Source organism: Cupressus sempervirens, chromosome 1, assembly GCF_028749045.1.
Source record: "Cupressus sempervirens isolate cs-2001-9-10 chromosome 1, ASM2874904v1, whole genome shotgun sequence".
NCBI lineage: Eukaryota > Viridiplantae > Streptophyta > Pinopsida > Cupressales > Cupressaceae > Cupressus > Cupressus sempervirens.
Genome location: NC_143118.1, coordinates 746014167 through 746033217, shown reverse-complemented (window position 1 = coordinate 746033217; position 19051 = coordinate 746014167). Strand labels below are relative to the sequence as shown.

At 40.1% G+C, this 19051-nt stretch overlaps 1 protein-coding gene across 1 annotated transcript; it reads left to right on the top strand.

Moving 5' to 3' along the window:
* Positions 1 to 9852: 9852 nt before the first annotated feature.
* Positions 9853 to 11598, top strand: LOC149580053 (uncharacterized). The gene is made up of 3 exons (XM_089803240.1): positions 9853 to 10486; positions 10604 to 10707; positions 11458 to 11598. The coding sequence occupies exons 1-3, from the start codon at positions 9853 to 9855 to the stop codon at positions 11596 to 11598; spliced, it is 879 nt and encodes a 292-aa protein (XP_089659366.1).
* Positions 11599 to 19051: the final 7453 nt, after the last annotated feature.

The following is a 19051-nucleotide window of genomic DNA, read 5'->3' as shown; positions in this document are numbered from 1 at the left end:
ATTAAAAGAGCCTTGGCTCATGAAGAACTAAAGTACAAAGATGGAGCAATATTGATAGATGCAAAATCCATCGTCCAATGGTGTAATGCTACAATGGGTCTAGGTAAGGAAGGTGAGTCTATGATTCGTAGATTTTTTTGGTTGATAGATAATACTAACATTACACCATATCAAGATTGTTGCACACTAACAAGATTTAGTGAGTTACACTCTTTTAGAAGCTCTGATGCAAGTTCATGGAGTATCCACACATAAAAAATGGCATGCTATTGTCCATCATGTGCAGAGGAAAATTGGGATGACTGTGAGTCAACTGAATGGGTGGACAAATGGGATATATAGGATTTGGACCCAATTGACACCTATCATCCCCCACAAGCACTGGAAATGGTCAGACATGAGGAAAGCTATATCCTGCAAGGACCTATCAAAGAGCACCTAAGCTGGTGGATTTGGATGAGTGATGCGTCTGGCAAGCTGAACTAAGAAAGATAACACTTTGGTGATAGGAAATCTAGCTAAAGGATGCATTGGAATAGCTAACCAAGATGTGCGATGGGTGCAAGATGCTAATCAAGGACGAACTGACACGAATGTTGGATAGATGCAATGGTACTAAGCTAAAGAGGATGTACAAACTGACAGACCAAGATATTTACAAGTGAGCTAATCAAGATATGGTACAAGCTAACGAACCAAGATATTTACAAGCAGGCAAAAGCTCAAGATGATAGGATAGTGGGATGGTTCGATGTTGTGCAAGATGCGAAAGCTAAGGGTGGGTTGATAGCGAAAGATATGGATTTGGCAGGATGCATCCAATGATGATGAGAGATTTTGTGACCAAAGATAGCTAGAGGAGCAGGACGAGATGGCTGGATAGGATGGTAGATAGCTAGGATTATGATGGATATAAAGAGATGACATTGGGTTTGCATGAGGATAGCCTAGAGCTAGATACCAATGACAAGGTAGGATGGACAAGACAAGATCTCCAAGGAATATAGTGCCCCCAATCAGAAGATAACATGCGGAAGGAGGTCTTATGATGGATGTGATAGGATTGAAGCTAGGATGGAAAAAGCTGAAGGGGCTAGGGAGATGGATGATAGCTGAGATGATTGGCTGAAGCTGCATAAGATTAGTGGATGGTGTGAGATGGAAGCTGGAGGATGGAGGATAGGTGGATAGATTGGAAGATGGAGTTGGATGTCAAGAGATGACCAAAAGCATGAGGGTGATAGGCTAAGCTGGGGATGGCGGGATTACGCATGATGCTTGTTTGCCAAGTTTTCATCATGGTACTTGTCCAAGGCGCTTGAATTGCCAAGTTTTCACTAGTGGACGCTTTATTTTTCTTTTCTTTTTTGACTGTTTGACTTTGGACTTAGCTGGAATGATTTTGGCTTTCTTTAGCTATTTTGGCTTTTTTGGGATTTTTCACTGGCTGTTGGAATGTTCAATTTTGTTGCTAGTTGTTGGTACACCAGATGTGTGATTTATGCAATAGATCGGATTAGATGGGATTGATGGTAGGAGATGGAGGGATGAAAATGCTGGAAAGGAGCATGAGATGGGGATGCTTGAAAGAGAAACATTGGCACATGTTGGAATGGGTGTGAAAAGAGCATATGGGGGATAGATGGTAGATGCGGGCATGATGGAGGATTTGTGGAAGCGTGCTTGGGGATATAGGCACCCAAGATGGAGTTAGGAGATGGGGGACATGAGTCACTAGATGGGGGATTAGCAATGGTGGATGCCATTATGCATTGGGCTTCAACTTTTTTCTTGGGGATCCACATGGTTTTGGATTTTCTTTTCATAGGCTTTTGCATTGTTTTGCATTCTTTGATTGGATTTTTCCTTTTTGGAGTATGTCTTTTAGAATAGACATATGATTGCCTAGGATGTGGATTTTTAGCTTTATGCATTTTGAAGTTGGCATTTACATTGGTGTGGTAAGCTTTGGGAAGATGGTTAGGAGAAGCTTTGTGAGATGGAGAGAATATGAAAGAGCATGTAGTGGGATGATGATGGATGATGTGCCTTGATATGTGCCTTTGTTGATCTTGCATAGAAATGGATGGAATAGGATTTTTATGATGGTTGATAGGAGGATGGAGGATGGTAGATTTTGGGACATAGGGACCCAAAATGAATTTAGCGGATGAAGGGGGGATATGGTGGGTTGTTTTGGGTTGCAAAAATGGTGGAGGGGGGATGACATAAGATTTCTTGAAGGAGTGATGGGAGGCTGGCATGGTGGGCTTGGAGATAGGCTTGGTTTGGGGGTGTGGTGTACCAACACCTTTAGATGGTGAGCCTTTGGATACATATCCAAGACCATGAAATCCTAGATTTTTTTGTGCAATAATAGGCTCTCTAATTCCTTGCTCTTGTGGTCCTAAACCTTGACCTTGATAATGCCATCGATTGAGCATTTGAACAAGCTGAGGAAACTTTTTGCTTGCAGAACATGGTAGAAGTGATTTATTAGGTGTATTGCAATGCGGAGATACTGTTCTTAATTCTTCTGCTGAGAGAGGGCCACCATGGATGAATGTAAGTGAACCAAGAGGGTAGATTATAGATGGTGGAATAGCTTGGATAGGAGGTAAGATGGAAGCATGGAGCGGGGGAGATGGAAGGATAGGATCTTGATGTAGCTGGTGGGATGACAAGATATCTTGTAGTGGAGGAGATATGGCTTGAGGTTTTGGAGATGGATGAGATGGTGACTGCACTATGGATGGAAGACATGGTATGATGATATCTTCATTTATGCTTTGGGGGATGTCAACATGCTTTTGGGCAGGATCTTGATAGGATTGGTTTGGAGTGGATGGTGCGATAGGAGGTGAAGGGATGGATTCTTCAAAGGCAGTGGATGGATAGATGGGAGATTCAGTAGTGGAGATGGGTGAGTAGAAGATGGATGCATAAGGGTCATTACGAGAGATTTGGGAAATGCTTGGAGGCGATGTGGATAGGATTTGGAGGGATTTGATAGGTGGTGGGATTTTGATGCTTGCAGGAAGTGGAAGGATTTTAAGCAATTTGATGGATGGTATGGGGATGATAGCTATGGGAGATGGAGGTGATATTATAGATGGGGAAGCTTCATCACTGACTACTTCACATGGTTGGATTAGATGACATGGCTTATCGACTATTGGAGGCAACTTTTCTTGTATTTCCTCTAGGAGATTCCTTGGAGATTCGTGTGTCGAAGGTGGAGGTGGATTGACAGGAATAGCTAGTGTGATGGGGGTCGAAGATTGGAAGCTTGGTTGATGGGGTGATGGAGGGGAAGCTGGAATATCGGATGGCATGACTAGATAGTTTGGAATAACTCTTGGATTTTGGGGGATGCTTGGGGGAATGTTTCTAAGGCTTTCAATATACCCATCATAGTCAACAAGATTTTCATCATCATTGGAATAGGAGGTGGCGGGAGCAAGGACAATGCGACCAAACACATCATGATAGGATTGGTACTTCATGCTTTGATGATGAGTTTGATGGGGATGGGGTCTTGCATATGGATGAACACAAAAGCTCATGGTTGGATTTGGATTAAGCACAGATTTTGGATTGGCTGATGAAAGATTTCCTAGAGAGAGTCAAAGCTGTATGACAGACCTAAGGAGGATTGGCTGGAGATTTTTAGCTTTCTTGTGGGTGGAAGACTTCAAGGGTATGCTATCAAAAAGTGAGAGTTTTGCTTTCCTATGTGCAAGATTCGTGGTGATTGTCTCAACTTTAAGGATAGACTAGTGATCCTATGGCATGACACGAGATTGACCACTTATGGATCCCAACCTTTAGCTCAAGGTGATGACGGATACAAGTGACAAAGCTGGATTACCTTAGACAATGCTCTATCAAAGGGATAACCTTGGTGAGATTGGTTGATTGGTAGGATAGATTTATTGGATAGCAAATTTTGGCAAAGTGACAACAACTCTTTAAAGGCTTGGGTGATTTTGGATTGGGTTGCTAGCTGGCTGGGGGGATGATTTGGATGGACTTTGGATTTGGGATTGTTCTAAGGCAAAGAACTAGATAGATTTGGTTGCAACGGGGGAGCTTGGATGATTTTTTGATAAGGCAGTGACTACACTAAGTATGCCTTGAGCTAGGAGATTTCTACTTTTCTAGGATTTCGACCAAAATTTGCAAACATTCATTCAAAAGCTATGAACAAACAAGCAGACAAAGGTTTTCAGCAAGCACGTCAAACACACCAACATCCTAGGAAGCTTTCTACAAGGATGAAATTTGGTTTAGCTAGGGAGTCCTCGATATACGCAAGGTACGTGATGCCCAAATCCATAAATGAAACCAAAAAGATGTCACACAGCCAAGAGGAGCGGTAACCCACTTCTCCTCTTTCACTTCTCAAGGGTATAAAGTTCCTTGAGGCTTAGCCCGAGTGACAAAATCTTGATCCCAAGAGAGGTGTCTTTGGATTCACCTCCTGATCTTTATACTCCGCTGGAATGCTGGAGTTGAGGTCAACCCAAGGGGTGATGAAATCCCCAAGTAGGCCTCCTAAAACTAAAAACAAGGTTTTGGATCCTAGTCTTATGCACCCAAGATGGCCTGCAAAGGTGACAAGGGGAGAGAAGATTCAGATTACCTTGGGCTAAAAAGCAGAGTTCTTTTCCAATTGATGATTTAGATTTTGTAAGCTATGATTGAAGACACTTTTGATTATGGCATACAATGTTCATTCCAACTTGATAGCGTCGTCAGCATAATGGAAGTCGAGAGATCGTCAACATAAGAAATGTGAGCACCATTGAAAATGTGTTAAGAACATGCGATGTTCATTGATTGTTAGGCATTCAAGATTGAGTGTGAGTTTGTTTTAAGCCCAAAGAAAAGATGTGTGAGACTCGATTTGAAGCGCACGCTCAGAGGCCCTCCACATCAAGATTTTTCCATTTTTTATGCCCAAATGAAGTGTGAGCGAGATTAATGTGCATTCAAGGAATTTTCTAACTTAGAAAAACCACTAAAAACCCAAGTGAGTGGAGTTTGATTTGCGTGGAGCACTTAACACCCTCTTAGGTGGACCCATCCCCATAGATGGCATTGAGATTGCAACCAATGGTTAAATTGGTGGGTGATTAAAGAGCGTGAGTCCAACGACAAAATCACTTAAAGCATTTTTATTTGTTTTTATAACTTAAAAGATTACAAAAATGTAGATTCTTTTTATGCTCCAAAAAATGATTATTTGATCTATGGCATTCAAGATTGGATTTTTTGTTTTAATCATGCATTCATAAAAAAAAAAAACTTTGAGTTTAATCCATGGCACTCAAGAGTGATTTTAGCAACATGCATTCAAAGACAAGTGATTAAACATTCAAGTTTTTTCCTTTGAGCATTCAAGATTGAGATTTTGTGTGTTGTTTTAAGAACTTTGAAGTGCTTTGTTTTAACCTTAGATCATTCAAGATTGTTTTTGGACTCAAAAGTGAAAATGACTCTTTGGACTTTGCTTTTCATTCAAGATTTTGTGTTCTAGTTTGCATGTTTTAAGCCCAAAAATGATATTCCTAGATTGTTTTGATGCATGAAAAACCTAAGAAACATTCAAGATTTTGCAACAAGACATTTGTTTGGAACAAATAACAAAGCTTTTTAGGACAATTTTGGCAACCATTTAGGACTCTTGGTTTTCATGAGATTTTTAAAAGAACTTTAACATATTTGCAAATGAGGTTCATTTTATCCTTGATTGATGCTTTGAGTTTGATTTAGATTTTAGTGTGCACTTAGTGTTGATTTTGAACCTTTTGAAATGAAAACTTGAAGTTCTTTTTAAATTCTCAAAAATGAAGTGTTCCTAACTTTGCATGAATGCATCTAAAACCTTGATGTTGCAAGGATGCAAATGATTAGATTGGTTTAGTTTCACTTGTTAAAAGATTTTTTCTTTTTTGCAAATTTTTAATTTTTTAATGGATTTAAGTATGATTTGGGGGTTCATTTTAAGCACTAAAAAGAAGTGTGTATGATTTTTCTTCCTTAAAAAAAAAATGGCCAAGATCTCCCACAAGAAGAAGAAGAAGAATTAGATGGAATAAGAAGAATATAGACAAGAAGAGGAAGAAGAATTTCAAGTGCTTTGTCCACCTATAAGCTTGAAAAATATGCAAATACTATGAGATAGACTATGAGTTCCTTTGTCTTCTTCATGCTCATGTGGACCTACAAAACCAATTTATACAATCCTACCAATCACAAAAACAAGCAAAATTAGCCAAAATCAGCAAATGACATACAAAACTTGACTAAAAAAGCTAATGAAGATGACCCATGCGGGGTCCCACCGGGCGTGCCAAAATGTATATGAGCAATGTTAGTATGCTAATAGAAACCAAATTTAAATAAAGCTTCTACAAACTAAACAAAATTCATAAACTTCAAGATAGACTTAGATGAGCTCTCAATTGAGAATATGAGCCATTAATGGGCTCTCTCAATGAGAAGCTCTCTTGTTGAGTAGCTTTGTCTAAATAGATAGGATGTATGCTCAAGCTTTATGCTTCAAAAAGTGCTTCAAATGGAGTTGGAATTTGGGTGTGAGTGTATGGTTTTGATGTAAAATAGCTTCTCAAAATGGCATTATGACTTTACTTCATGGATTGTGTTATTTTGCAAAGGGGAAGGATCCAATTTATAGGCAAGAGGGTTGAGGGATTGAGGGCTAAGATGCAAGGATCGGAAAAAGCTCATGGAGGGCTCAGATTGCATGAGAGAAGAGCACATGGATTGTGCTTCCTTATAGCCAATCAAGGAGTGAAACATGTCACATGGTGAGAGGATGGAGGAAAGGGGAAGGATGAGTCAACAAAGGAGGCTCAAGGGATAAAATCTTCATAAAGACCATTCATAAGTGCTTTGTAAGAACATTTATGACTTTGTGGACTTCATAAAGTTTTATGGTTGAGATATTTTGAGGGTGATGAGAGAAATTTTGACTTGGACTTGATTAGGAAGGTTTTAAGCTTGTTTAGGCTTGTGCAAATGATTAGAGGATGGATTAGGATGGTTTAGGATTAGCTTAGGGATAGGCAAGTGGATGGCATTTAATGAGGGTGGGTGAAGAAGGAGATATTTGTTAACTTTGGCTTGGGTTAGTAAGTCTTAACCCATGTTTAGGGAATGTGACAAGGTTAGGAGGGGATTAGGATTAGGTTTAAAGACATCTTCTAGAAGAGTCTAGACTTTGGATGAGGATAAAGACTTTCTAGAATAGTCTAGAATTTCCTAGGATGAGGATGAAGACTTTCTAGAAGAGTTTAGAACTTCTTAGGATGAGGATAAATTAGATTTTTAAGAAATAAATAAAGTTTTATTTATTTCAAGGGTTTGGGTTGAGGAGATATTTATTAAAACTTTTTTAATAAACATGAGGATTAATATTTAATCTTGATTAAATATTTTGAGTTGGGATTAGGGGTAGGAAATGATGAGATTAGCCTTTAATCAAAATTAAAGAAGGATTAGAAGATTTTGGAAGAGGTTAGTGGTCTTAAGAAAATTGGCCAAGTTTTGGGCAAAAAATAAATTTTTTATTTATTTTGGGATTTTTGGTCAATTTATTAATTAAATAATTAATAAATAAGGAAATAATGTTTAAATAAGATTTAAACATTTTTGGGAGGGATTTCTTAATTAAATATTTTTAATTAAGATAAAGGGATTTAATGGCATAAAAATAAATTAATTAATTAAATAATTAATTAATTAATAAATGATGATGTCATCAGGAATTTTTTAGAAAATAAAAATACTTTATTTTCTAAAGGTTTTTTAGGTGTCTACAATCATATAACTCAGAAAAACAGGATTTCTACAAATGGATAATTCTTAATTACAAGCCAAATTCAATTTTTGTCATTCTCTAATTTTAGTGGATTAATCTTATCTTAGATTTTTTACTATGCTAATTCTTCATTTGTAGGTCACCAAAGAAGAGGGCTAATAAAGTCGAAGCACAAGTGATAAAGGGTGAGATGCCAAAATCATCTACGAAATGGTATTATCAATTCACATCCTCAATATTTATTACTATTCATTGTTCAAGTACCATTGTATGTTAATCATCTTATGCCTGGAATTGCAGAAGATCATAATCATCAAAAAGTAAGAAGGAAAATAGGTCTCAATCTGATGATAATGGGGTAGTTACAGATATAGTTCTCTCTAAGCATAATGTTGATCAGCCGATGTATAGGTTGAGAGAACCAAAAGACTATTTAGGTCTATTGAAAAGAAATCAAACTTTTGATATTTTAGGATACAAAATGTATATTGATGTATTTAACAAGAATTAAAAGTGTTAGAGTAAATAATTAATTATTAATTATTTATTCTATTACTTAAGCTTACTTAGGTTAATGCATATTTAGTATTTAATGCATGTAGTGGTTGTTGTTGACAACTCGGGAGTTTTCTCCTTTTTTAGCATATTCCACTTTTTGAGGATATGTGCTGAGTTGTCATTTTTGTCCACTACCTCCTTCCAGCTTGTTCTACAAGCTTCCATGAGGCCTTTTAAACGGTCTCTCTCTCATTGTAAATTATTCCATTCACATAGCAATCTCATTTTCCTATTGTGAAATATTTGCTCTTGCTCTTTCGGTTTCTCTTCAGCAAGCTATTTGCATGTAGGTGATCTTGGCGACTGCGGAGTTGGATTTCATCAACTCCTACATGGTATCAGAGCCTCCCTGCTGCTTCTTGTTTGAAGGATTTGTGAAGCCGTGATTCGAAGTCACAAACCCTAGTTTGTTTGTGCATTTTTTCTTCAAATCAGGACTAGAGCGAATTTTTGGAGCACTTTCAGCCCAAACGGGCATCACCATTGGATCCGGAAGGCCGTTTGCAGTCAGGATTCATATAAAGCTTTTCGTTTTTGGAGACAGGGCAATTTTGGCGATTTTTTGAGGATCCCGGGTTCGCTGCCGTACGGATCGTACGGACGTAGCGCGAATTTTTTTAAAAAAATATATATATTTTTCGGGCGCCGCCGCCGCGTCACCCGCACGCCGCCCGCAGCGGCCGCAGCAAGCAGCGCCGCCCGCGCTCAGCCGCGGCTCCTCCCAGCTCCGTCGCTGCCCGGCCTCCTCCTATCCGCCGCCCGGGCGCAGCGCCTCCACCACCGCAGACAGCGGCGCCGCCGGGTTTTCCTCCCGGGCGCCACCGCCACCGGCGGTTTCCGCTGCTCCGCCGCCCTGCAGCCTCTCCAACCACCGACCCCCACGTGGCTGCTGCTGACGTCATATTCCGATGCGCTGACGTCACTTTCCCGGAAAGTGACATCACCTTTTCGTGATGGTTTTTTTTCCGGCGACAGGTCTGTGACGGGCATACGGCCGTCAAATTTATGCCAGTGTCTGTAATTTTCCAGCAAGTGCATTTTTGAAGCAGCAGTCGGTTTTTTGGCTATAACTTGAGCATACGGAGGTCTTTTTTCGATCCGAAAGAAGCGTCGGAAAGCTGACTCAGAGACGGACACATTGGTGCTAGTTTTGCACGGTTTTGAGTTCGTTTGAGCTTCCATTTTTTGGTGTCAAAGTAGAGGATTTTTCTGCACAACAAATCCAGGTTCCTTTCCAGTTTTTTTGCTCTCCTTAGTTGTTTTTTTGTGGTATTTGGGAGATATTTTTGTACATTTGTGGGGGGGTGTCTTTCTTTTCTGTAATTTACTTCAGTTAAGACCCTTCTACTTCTGTCTTCTTCTTTCTCTCAATGGCGGATCCATCTATATCCCGTCTAACACCACACAACTACCACACATGGAAGGCACAAATGACTAGACTTCTAATGTCAAGAGGTCTATGGTCTTGTCTGGATGAGCATCAGCCTAATCTCCAACGACCTTATGAGATTCTACAGCACAGGAACAAGATGGATGAAGCCATGGGGCTTATTGCACTCAACATTTCAGACAGCTTGTTGCTTCACCTGGATGGTTTGACTACTCCACGGGCTTATTGGCTGAGATTTCAGGCCTTGTTTGGACAAGTGAATGAGTTCCGAGCACTTCAGTTGGATGCAGAATTAACTTCTTTGTCACCTAGTAACTTTCCCACCATTGAGGACTTTCTAGTAAAGTTCAAATCCCTGCGTGCAGTTTTACAAGGATGTGGGAAGAACAAAACAGATAATGAGTGCATATTTTTGATACTCTCAAAGCTGAAGGGCCAGTATCAGGTCTTTTCTTCTACTTTCTACTCCACCATGGATGCCCTTGGAGATCGTCATAGGATGCCTTCATTTGAGACATTTTGTGACAGGTTGACTAGGGAACAAGCAAAGATCCAGCAGGTGGATGGCTCTGGCTCTTCCAGCCAAGCATTGGTTGCTCAAAATTCTAAGGGAAAATCAAAGAAGAAAGGCAAATCGAAGAAAGGCACATCTGATCCTCCAGCTAATCCTCCAGCAAACCCTCCCAAGGGTAAAGATTCTTCAAAGTCGGGTGAGTCTACCTCCAAGATCAAGAAGAAATCTAGTGAGAACTGCAGCTTTTGTGGCAAAGATGGACATTTGGTTTCTCGGTGTTGGAAATGATTAGAGGCTTTAGAAGCAGCCATGAAGGAGCATAACATTTCAGCTCCTCACTCTTCATCTCCATCTGCAGGGAAAGGTCATTCTCTTACTGCACGAGCTACGCCTTCAGTGCCTTTATGGATTCTTGATTCCGGGGCTTCTCACCACTTAACAAACACTCCTAAGTTTCTTACTTCACTTGCTCCTTCGGCCACCACACATATTGCAGTTGGGAACTCTTCACAACTTTTAGTTTTGGGTTCTGGCACTATTGCTCTGGTCGGAGGTTCTCTACAGGATGTACTTTGTGTCCCTGATATTTTGATGAACCTTCTGTCTGTCTATCAGATTTGCCACTCTGGCTCTGGGAAGACAGTCGAGTTCTCACCACATGATGTGGTTATTCGGGACCTGCATGATCCAGAGATGATCGTGGCCACTGGGAGTGTTGACTCTGCATCACGTCTCTACAGATTTGATGGATTTGAGTCTTCTGATGACACAGGTTCATGTTTCATTACACATGCAGATTCAGTAAGCAGACTTTGGCATGAACATTTTGGGCATGTCAATTACAGATATCTAAAATAGTTGAGCACACAGGCACTTGTTCTTGGGCTTCCCCAGATCTCCTGTCCAGATGGTGTTTGTCAGGGATGTGCACTTGGCAAGCAACATAGGGATTCTTTTCCACATGGACGAGCCACTCGTGCTTTAGCACCTTTGGAGCTGATTCATAGTGATCTCATGTCATTTCCTACTCCTTCTTTTTCAGGTGCTAGATACGTGCTTACATTCATTGATGACTTCTCCAGACGCACATGGGTGTACTTTCTCAAGTACAAGTCTGATGCCTTTGATTCATTTCATGTGTTCAAGGCATTTGTAGAGAAGCAGTCTGGGCTTTCTATTCGGCGCATACGCACAGATAATGGGGGGGAGTATGTGAACCAGGCTTTTAGAGATTTATGCTCTGAGCATGGTCTTCAGCATCAGCTTTCAGTACCCTACACTCCTTAGCAGAATGGTGTGGCCGAGAGAAAGAACCGAACCCTTCAGGAGATGGCCAATTGTATGATCTAGTCTAGGTCCATGGATTCATGTTTTTGGGCAGAGGCAATCAATTGTGCCAACTACATTCAAAATCGGATGCCTCACAAGGCACTTCGCCATATGACTCCTGAGGAGGCCTGGTCCCGTGTCAAGCCTGATGTGTCATCATTCAGAGTTTTTGGGAGTACAGCATATGCCTTTGTACCTGCTACTCAGAGGAAAGCAATGGAACCAAAAAGCTGACCATTGATTTTTGTTGGCTACTGTGAGGATGTTAAGGCTTACAGGTTATTTGATCCTGATTCCAGAGAGGTCCTTTTTCGCCGGGATGTCCAGTTTGATGAGAGCCCACCTGCAGTTCATCCCTCACTTCCAGCGCCTCCTCCAGCTCCCACTACTCCCCCTTCATCTCCACCTTGTTTCACAGATGATGAGGATGATGATCATGGTGATCCTGATATCCCTCCACCACAGGATCCTTCCCAGATGCCTAAATGGGCTCGAGCTACTGTTGATGCTGCAGGATCTCTAGCTGGTGACCCATCCACATCCCGTCGCACTCGTTCTCACACTGCAGGCTCTAGTCTTCTGAGTCATGCTGTTAGTACTGATCCTCAGACTTTTGCGGAAGCAACAGGACATTCAGAATGGGACAGTGCAATGGAGGAGGAATATTCTTCTTTAATGAAGAACCACACATGGGATCTTTGTTCTCTTCCCAAGGGGAGAAAGCTAGTGCGTTGTAAGTGGATTTATCGCACTAAGTACGCTGCTGATGGTTCCATTGATAAGCATAAGGCTCGTCTTGTTGCGAAGGGTTTTTCGCAAGTCGAGGGTGTTGATTATTCTGAGACATTTGCTCCTGTCGCCAAGATGAATTCTATTCGCCTTGTCTTATCCCTCGCAGCTTCACAGGGATGGTCACTTTATCAGATGGATGTGAAGAGTGCCTTCCTGCACGGTGATATCACAGAGGAGATTTACATGGAGCAACCTCCAGGTTTTGTGCAGGATTCCACCTTGGTTTGCAGGCTTCAACGGTCTTTGTATGGTCTCAAACAAGCCCCTAGGGCTTGGTATGAGAAGATAGACTCATATTTACTATCTACAGGCTTCACCCGTTGCCATTCCGATCCCACGGTGTACATTCAGCGTCTTGGTGATAAGATACTAATTCTTGTTTTGTATGTTGATGATCTTATCCTTACAGGTAGTTCGTCATCCATGCTCCAGAATGTTAAGTGTGCACTAATGGACCAGTTTGAGATGACTGATCTTGGTTTACTGCACTATTTTCTTGGTCTTCAGATTCATCAGTCTCCTACTGGCATTTTTGTGTATCAGCAGAAGTATGCTCTTGACATACTTCGTCGCTTTCACATGCTAGATTGTAAGGCTGCTCCTACACCATTTCAGTAGGGTGTCACTTTGTCTACCTCCTGCTCTTCACCTACAGTGGATGCTACTTTGTATCGGCAGTTGGTTGGCAGCCTTTTGTACCTGACACACACCCGCCCTGATCTATCTTTTGCGGTTGGCCTAGTCTCTCGATTTTCTCAGGACCCTCATGAGAGTCATTGGCAAGCTGCCAAGCGTATTCTACACTACATTCAGGGCACCCTTATGTATGGCATTCACTATAGTACGGGGACACCACACATTGTTGGCTACACTGACTCAGATTGGGCCGGTGATGTTGATGATCGAAAGTCCACTTCTGGTTTTGTGTTTTCTCTTGGTACCAGTCCCATCACATGGTCGTGCAAGAAGCAACATGCTCATGCACTTTCATCTACAGAGGCTGAGTACAGGGCCGCAGTTCTTGCTAGTCAGGAGGCTTTATGGCTTCGTCAGTTGATGACTGAATTTGGATTCCCTCCTGATCGCCCTACTATTTTGTGGTGCGATAATCAGAGTGCCATTCACATTTCTCGCAACCCGGTGGAACATCAGCGCACCAAGCACATTGAGTTGCATATGCATTTCATCCGTCAGTTAATTCAGAATGGTGTTATTGCATTGGAGTACATTCCTACTACCGGTCAGGTTGCAGACCTCTTCACTAAGCCTTTTGCATCGCCCCGCTTTCTTCAGCTCCGGTCAATGCTTGGGGTTACGGAAGTTGTCCTTGGGGGGATTGGTTGAGGCCTTCCTTCCTTCACTTCATGTTTTTTTTAGCATGTTGTTTTTACCTCTTTTTTGGGGGAGGGTTTTTCCCATGTGGTTTTCTCTCTTTCCTCGCTTACAGAGGTTGCATTCTTCTTGCATTGTACATGGGTACCTAACATGGCCTCGTTGCCGGGACCCATTTTGCATTTCATCTTAGTTTTGTGAGCTTAAGGCATTTCCCTAAGTTGCACTTAAGGGGGGGTGTTAGAGTAAATAATTAATTATTAATTATTTATTCTATTACTTAAGCTTACTTAGGTTAATGCATATTTAGTATTTAATGCATGTAGTGGTTGTTGTTGACAACTCGGGAGTTTTCTCCTTTTTTAGCATATTCCACTTTTTGAGGATATGTGCTGAGTTGTCATTTTTGTCCACTACCTCCTTCCAGCTTGTTCTACAAGCTTCCATGAGGCCTTTTAAACGGTCTCTCTCTCATTGTAAATTATTCCATTCACATAGCAATCTCATTTTCCTATTGTGAAATATTTGCTCTTGCTCTTTCGGTTTCTCTTCAGCAAGCTATTTGCATGTAGGTGATCTTGGCGACTGCGGAGTTGGATTTCATCAACTCCTACAAAAAGTATACAGACAATCAATTTAGTCTTCCATAAAATGGTTCTTATATTAACAACTTTTACTGTATTTATTGATTTTGTTCTAGCATTTAATGTGTTTTAATTGATGTGGGTATATATTGGGTAGTTTCGGCGTATGCTTTGAATGATTTATCCATGATCATCATGAGATGACCATCTCAAAAGTGTTTATTAAGCTCATTTCCTAGCTGCAAGACTAATTTACTCTTAATTTTCTTCCAAACCATGGTTTCTTGTAATAGATACCCAAGAATACTTGCAATCATTGCATTCCAATTTGTTGGACTTTGACTCATTATTATCATAAAGTTGGAATGTTGGAAAGGGTTAATACTTGATTATGCATATTCATCCCATGTGTGTTCCATGAGTTTTTTACTATTGTAACATTTTAATATTTAATTTTGTGGATTTTTCCCTCATTTTTTACATCATAGGTTTGTTCAAGTGACATATGATGGGGTTGTCTATACAATGTAATGATTGAGTTGAAGTGATTTATGAAGTAAAGGGCTATTTAATGTAGCTATTTAAATCATGCATATTTGATGGCCATTTCCCTCTATTTTGTAGTCCTTTTTCACAACACTATTTCTAACATGGTGTTAGTTGTTCAAGTTCATGAATGGTCACAAGATCCATGACAATACAACAAGTGTGTGTGTTTGATGTAAAGCCCTCCTATATTCCCCCAGGAACCATAACTCAACTCTACCATTCTCTTGTATTCTTGGAATCTACCCAAGGAACTAGACTCTACTAGGGTTCAAGAGGAGGTCTCTAACTTGGTAACATCTTCCTACAACCATATCTAAGAGTTTATAACCCAAATCTTTAGTTTGTCTTCTAAACACTCACATTGTTCACCATGCACCTAGTGTACCCTGGTGCCTCCAGCATACCAAAACTCATCCTTGGCTTCATACCATGGCCTCAGTACCTTGGATCATCTCAAAACATCCCATCTAAAATGTTCCAACTTCCTACACACTCTAAGCAACTCATCTCTTACACTTTCTCAATTTTGCCTCTTCTACGCTTGTTCCAACTAGCCCTTGCCAGTCACTAATTTGTTGTTTTCTCCAAAAATTTCCACAGAACTTCCTAAACTATTGGGTGATTAAAACACCCTTTTCCTCACTCTAAAATATACTCCAAAACCAACTACACTTGTTTTGTAAAATATCACTCAAAACTGGCTATTTCAGTCTGCCAACTAGGCCTAGTTTGAGGCCATTTACAAAGAAACTCACAATCCCTTGACTTTTGGAACTCCCATGACCCAAAATAGTCTTAATACATGACTCAAATGCAAGGATTCTTCTATTTTTTTGGTCTCATGATCAACTTTACAATGGTTTTTACAAAACTCTCCTTTCTAACCCCTTTACCCTAGGGCTTTCTAGAACTCTTACTTTACAACATCTCTAGAACCCCAAAATGGTTCAAAAACCTTCACTTTGGTTATACTAGATGACTTCCAACATAAAATGCAACTCTTGTTTGGAGAAAACACTAAATCCACCTTGTGAGCAATCACATACCCCTTTTTATGCACTCAAATTTTAGGGAAAACTATGCATTCATTGCTTAAAATTCAAAACTCTTACATTATCAATCAATTTTGACCATCAAAACTTGTCTCCCGCAGTGGGTTTGCAAGTTAGGATTCCATCTTGCTAAAAGTCTCAAATTTGGAGTAAATCTGACCTACCTACACTAAAACTGATATAACTTTTTCTATATACAAGATAAAGACCTCAAACTAATTGAAATGGAATCCTGACTCAACCCTGTATCCAACCATATATGACTTGTACCACCACCAATCTTTATAGGCCATACATAATTGGAAAATTAGTAAAAAAGACATAAAATCTAAGTTTTTTATTCACCAATGTTGTCCACCATTCGTACAATGACCTTTCCCATGTGTGGGGATCTTAAGTAAAATGCCTTAAAATAGTTATAATTTCCATTTGGATGGTTGGAACATCATACAACCTCATTTTCAGTTTGACAACTATTATTTGCAAAAATTTCTCTTTAGCAACTTTTTGTATTTTTCATTTTTTTGCAATTTTTTGCACTTTTTTAGGTTGGTTTAGTGGTTTTGAGTCCTATAATAATCATTTGGAATGATTAGGATTCATTTAGATTGGTGGTTAGTTGAAATTCCAAAAGTGCAAAAATTGCAAAGTTGCATTAGCAACTTTTGCAACAATTTAGCAACTTTTGGGAAATAACCATAAAACTGTCTATATTCCTATATTTCTTTGAGGTTTTATTGTTGCCAAACCTTTTCTAAGTCATAGAATTGGAATCAAGTGAAAAATGTAAAAATTGCACTTTTTGTGCAAAGTTGCATTGTTGAAAGTTGTAAAAGTTGCTCAAATTTGCAACTTAGTGGAAAAAGGGTCATGGGATCCAACTATCTACTCCATTAGCTTCAAGTAAATGCTATCCCTAACCTCATTTTGTCCCCTTCAATGCTCAAACATTCTCAAGCACACCGAACCAGAATGTCGCTAAGGGTCACTAAATGCCATAGGGTTGCAATCTTTGATGGGGCATATCTCAAAGTTCGTGCAAGGTATGGATGCGATTCCAATTCTTATAGGACCATGTTGCAGAGACCTACAATAATCTCTCTCCCTTTTTGGAGATCACACTCTATTTCTATTTTACGACGCGATCTCGGGTGATGCTAAAACTTGCAGTGTGGACCAGTACAAAGTTGCCAACTGCCAAATCTCTCTCACCTTTCATCATGGGATCCAACTATCTGCTCCATTAGCTTTAGGTTGCTGGCTAAACCCTATCTCCAACCTCTTCCTGTCCCCTTCAAAGCTCAAATTTTCTTGGGCACATCGAACTAGAATGTCCCTAAGGGTCACTAAATGCCATAGGGCTGCAATCTTTGATGGGGCATATCTCAGAGCTCGTGTGAGATATGGATGTGATTCTAGTTCCTACAAGACTGTGTTGTGGAGACCTACAATAACCTCTCTCACTTTTTGGAGATCACACTCTGTTTCTATTTTATGACGCCATCTTGCAATGTTGGCCAATACAAAGTTACCAACTGCCAAATCTCTCTCATCTTTCATCATGGGATCAAACTATCTACTTTGTAAGCTCCATGTGGATGGGTAAACCCTATCCCCAACCTCATCCTATCCCCTTCAGTGCTTGAACATTCTCAGGCATGCCAAAGTAGAACATCCCTATGGGTCATTAAATGCCATAGGGTTGTAATCTTTGACGGGGCATATCTCAGAGCTTGTGTGAGGTATGGATCCAATTCTACTTCCTACATGACCATGTTGTAGAGACCTACAATAACCTCTCTCATTTTTCAGAGATCACACTCCATTTTCATTTTACGATGCCATCTCAGGTGATGTTGAAACTTGCAGTGTTGGCTAGTACAAAGTTGCCAACTACCAAATCTCTCTCACCTTTTGTCATGAGATCAAACTATCTATTCTATTAGCTCCAGGTTGCTGGGTAAACCCTATCTCTAACCTCATCATATCCCTTTCAGCGCTCGAATGTTCTCAGGCACACCAAACTGAAATGTCCCTAAGGGTCACTAAATGCCATAGGGCTGCAATATTTGACGAGGCATGTCTTGGAGCTCATGTGAGGTATGGATGCAATTCTAGTTCCTACAAGACCATTTTGTAGAGACCTACAATAACCTCTCTCAATTTTTCGAGATCACACTCTTTTTTTTTTTTACAATGCCATCTCGGGTGATGCTGAAACTTGTAGTGTTGACCAGTACAAAGTTTCCAACTACCAAATCTCTCTCACCTTTCATCGTCGGATCAAACTGTCTACTCCGTTAGCTCTGGGTGGCTGGGTTAACCCTATCTCCAACCTTTTCCTATCCCCTTTAGTGCTCGAATGTGATGACATGAAGAAATAAAAGTCTTATTAGCCCTTTTGGTGAACATTTGTCTATAACATACTGAACTTTATCATCTTTTAGTATAAATGTTTTTAAACTTTTGATGTATAAAGTATGGACATAGGGCATAAAAATGACAATCAGAATTATATCTAAAAAGGGATCATTTTGTGGTAAAAATATTTCTTCATGAATGTTTGGTATGGGTATATCTTCCTACAATAGAAGAGATTGCAAAAAGTTTTAGTTGAATAATTAAATGTCTTTTCTTTATAAACTAGTAAATAAAAATAAATGTTTCTGAGAAGTCTTGTGTGTGTTAAACATTGATTGTAGGGATACAAGCTAAGTGGGAGTTAAACAAACTGTGAAGGAATAGCGCTAAGGCATTGATGCTATTAAAGAGAGCGCTATGACACTGTTGCAGCTAGAAGACTTGGCAGCAAAGTCAGAAGGGACCTGTCTTAATGAAAAGCAAAGTGGGACTTGATAAAGTAGCCGAGCAAGGAAGTAAGCATCAAATCAATCAGTTAAACATGCAACGCATGATCATGTATTCTTGGAAGCTGTTTGAAATCAGATAAATGAGAAGATCTAGCATTTGTCATGATCTCTATATTTGTGGGGAATTTAAGGGAGAATTAATGTCTTTCCAATTGCATGTTTGCAGTCTTAAAGTTGTAATTGACTTTCCTTCATGAGAAAGTCGTAGTTTTAGGATTTTTTTTTCTTCCTT

Bases quoted from the DNA above. Each gene is read 5' to 3' on its own strand.
- LOC149580053 (XM_089803240.1), top strand. From the start codon at position 9,853: ATGTCAAGAGGTCTATGGTCTTGTCTGGATGAGCATCAGCCTAATCTC. The intron at 10,487-10,603 runs GTAAAGATTCTT...GGAAATGATTAG, and splicing joins TCCAGCAAACCCTCCCAAGG to AGGCTTTAGAAGCAGCCATG. The intron at 10,708-11,457 runs GTGCCTTTATGG...CATGTGTTCAAG, and splicing joins CTGCACGAGCTACGCCTTCA to GCATTTGTAGAGAAGCAGTC.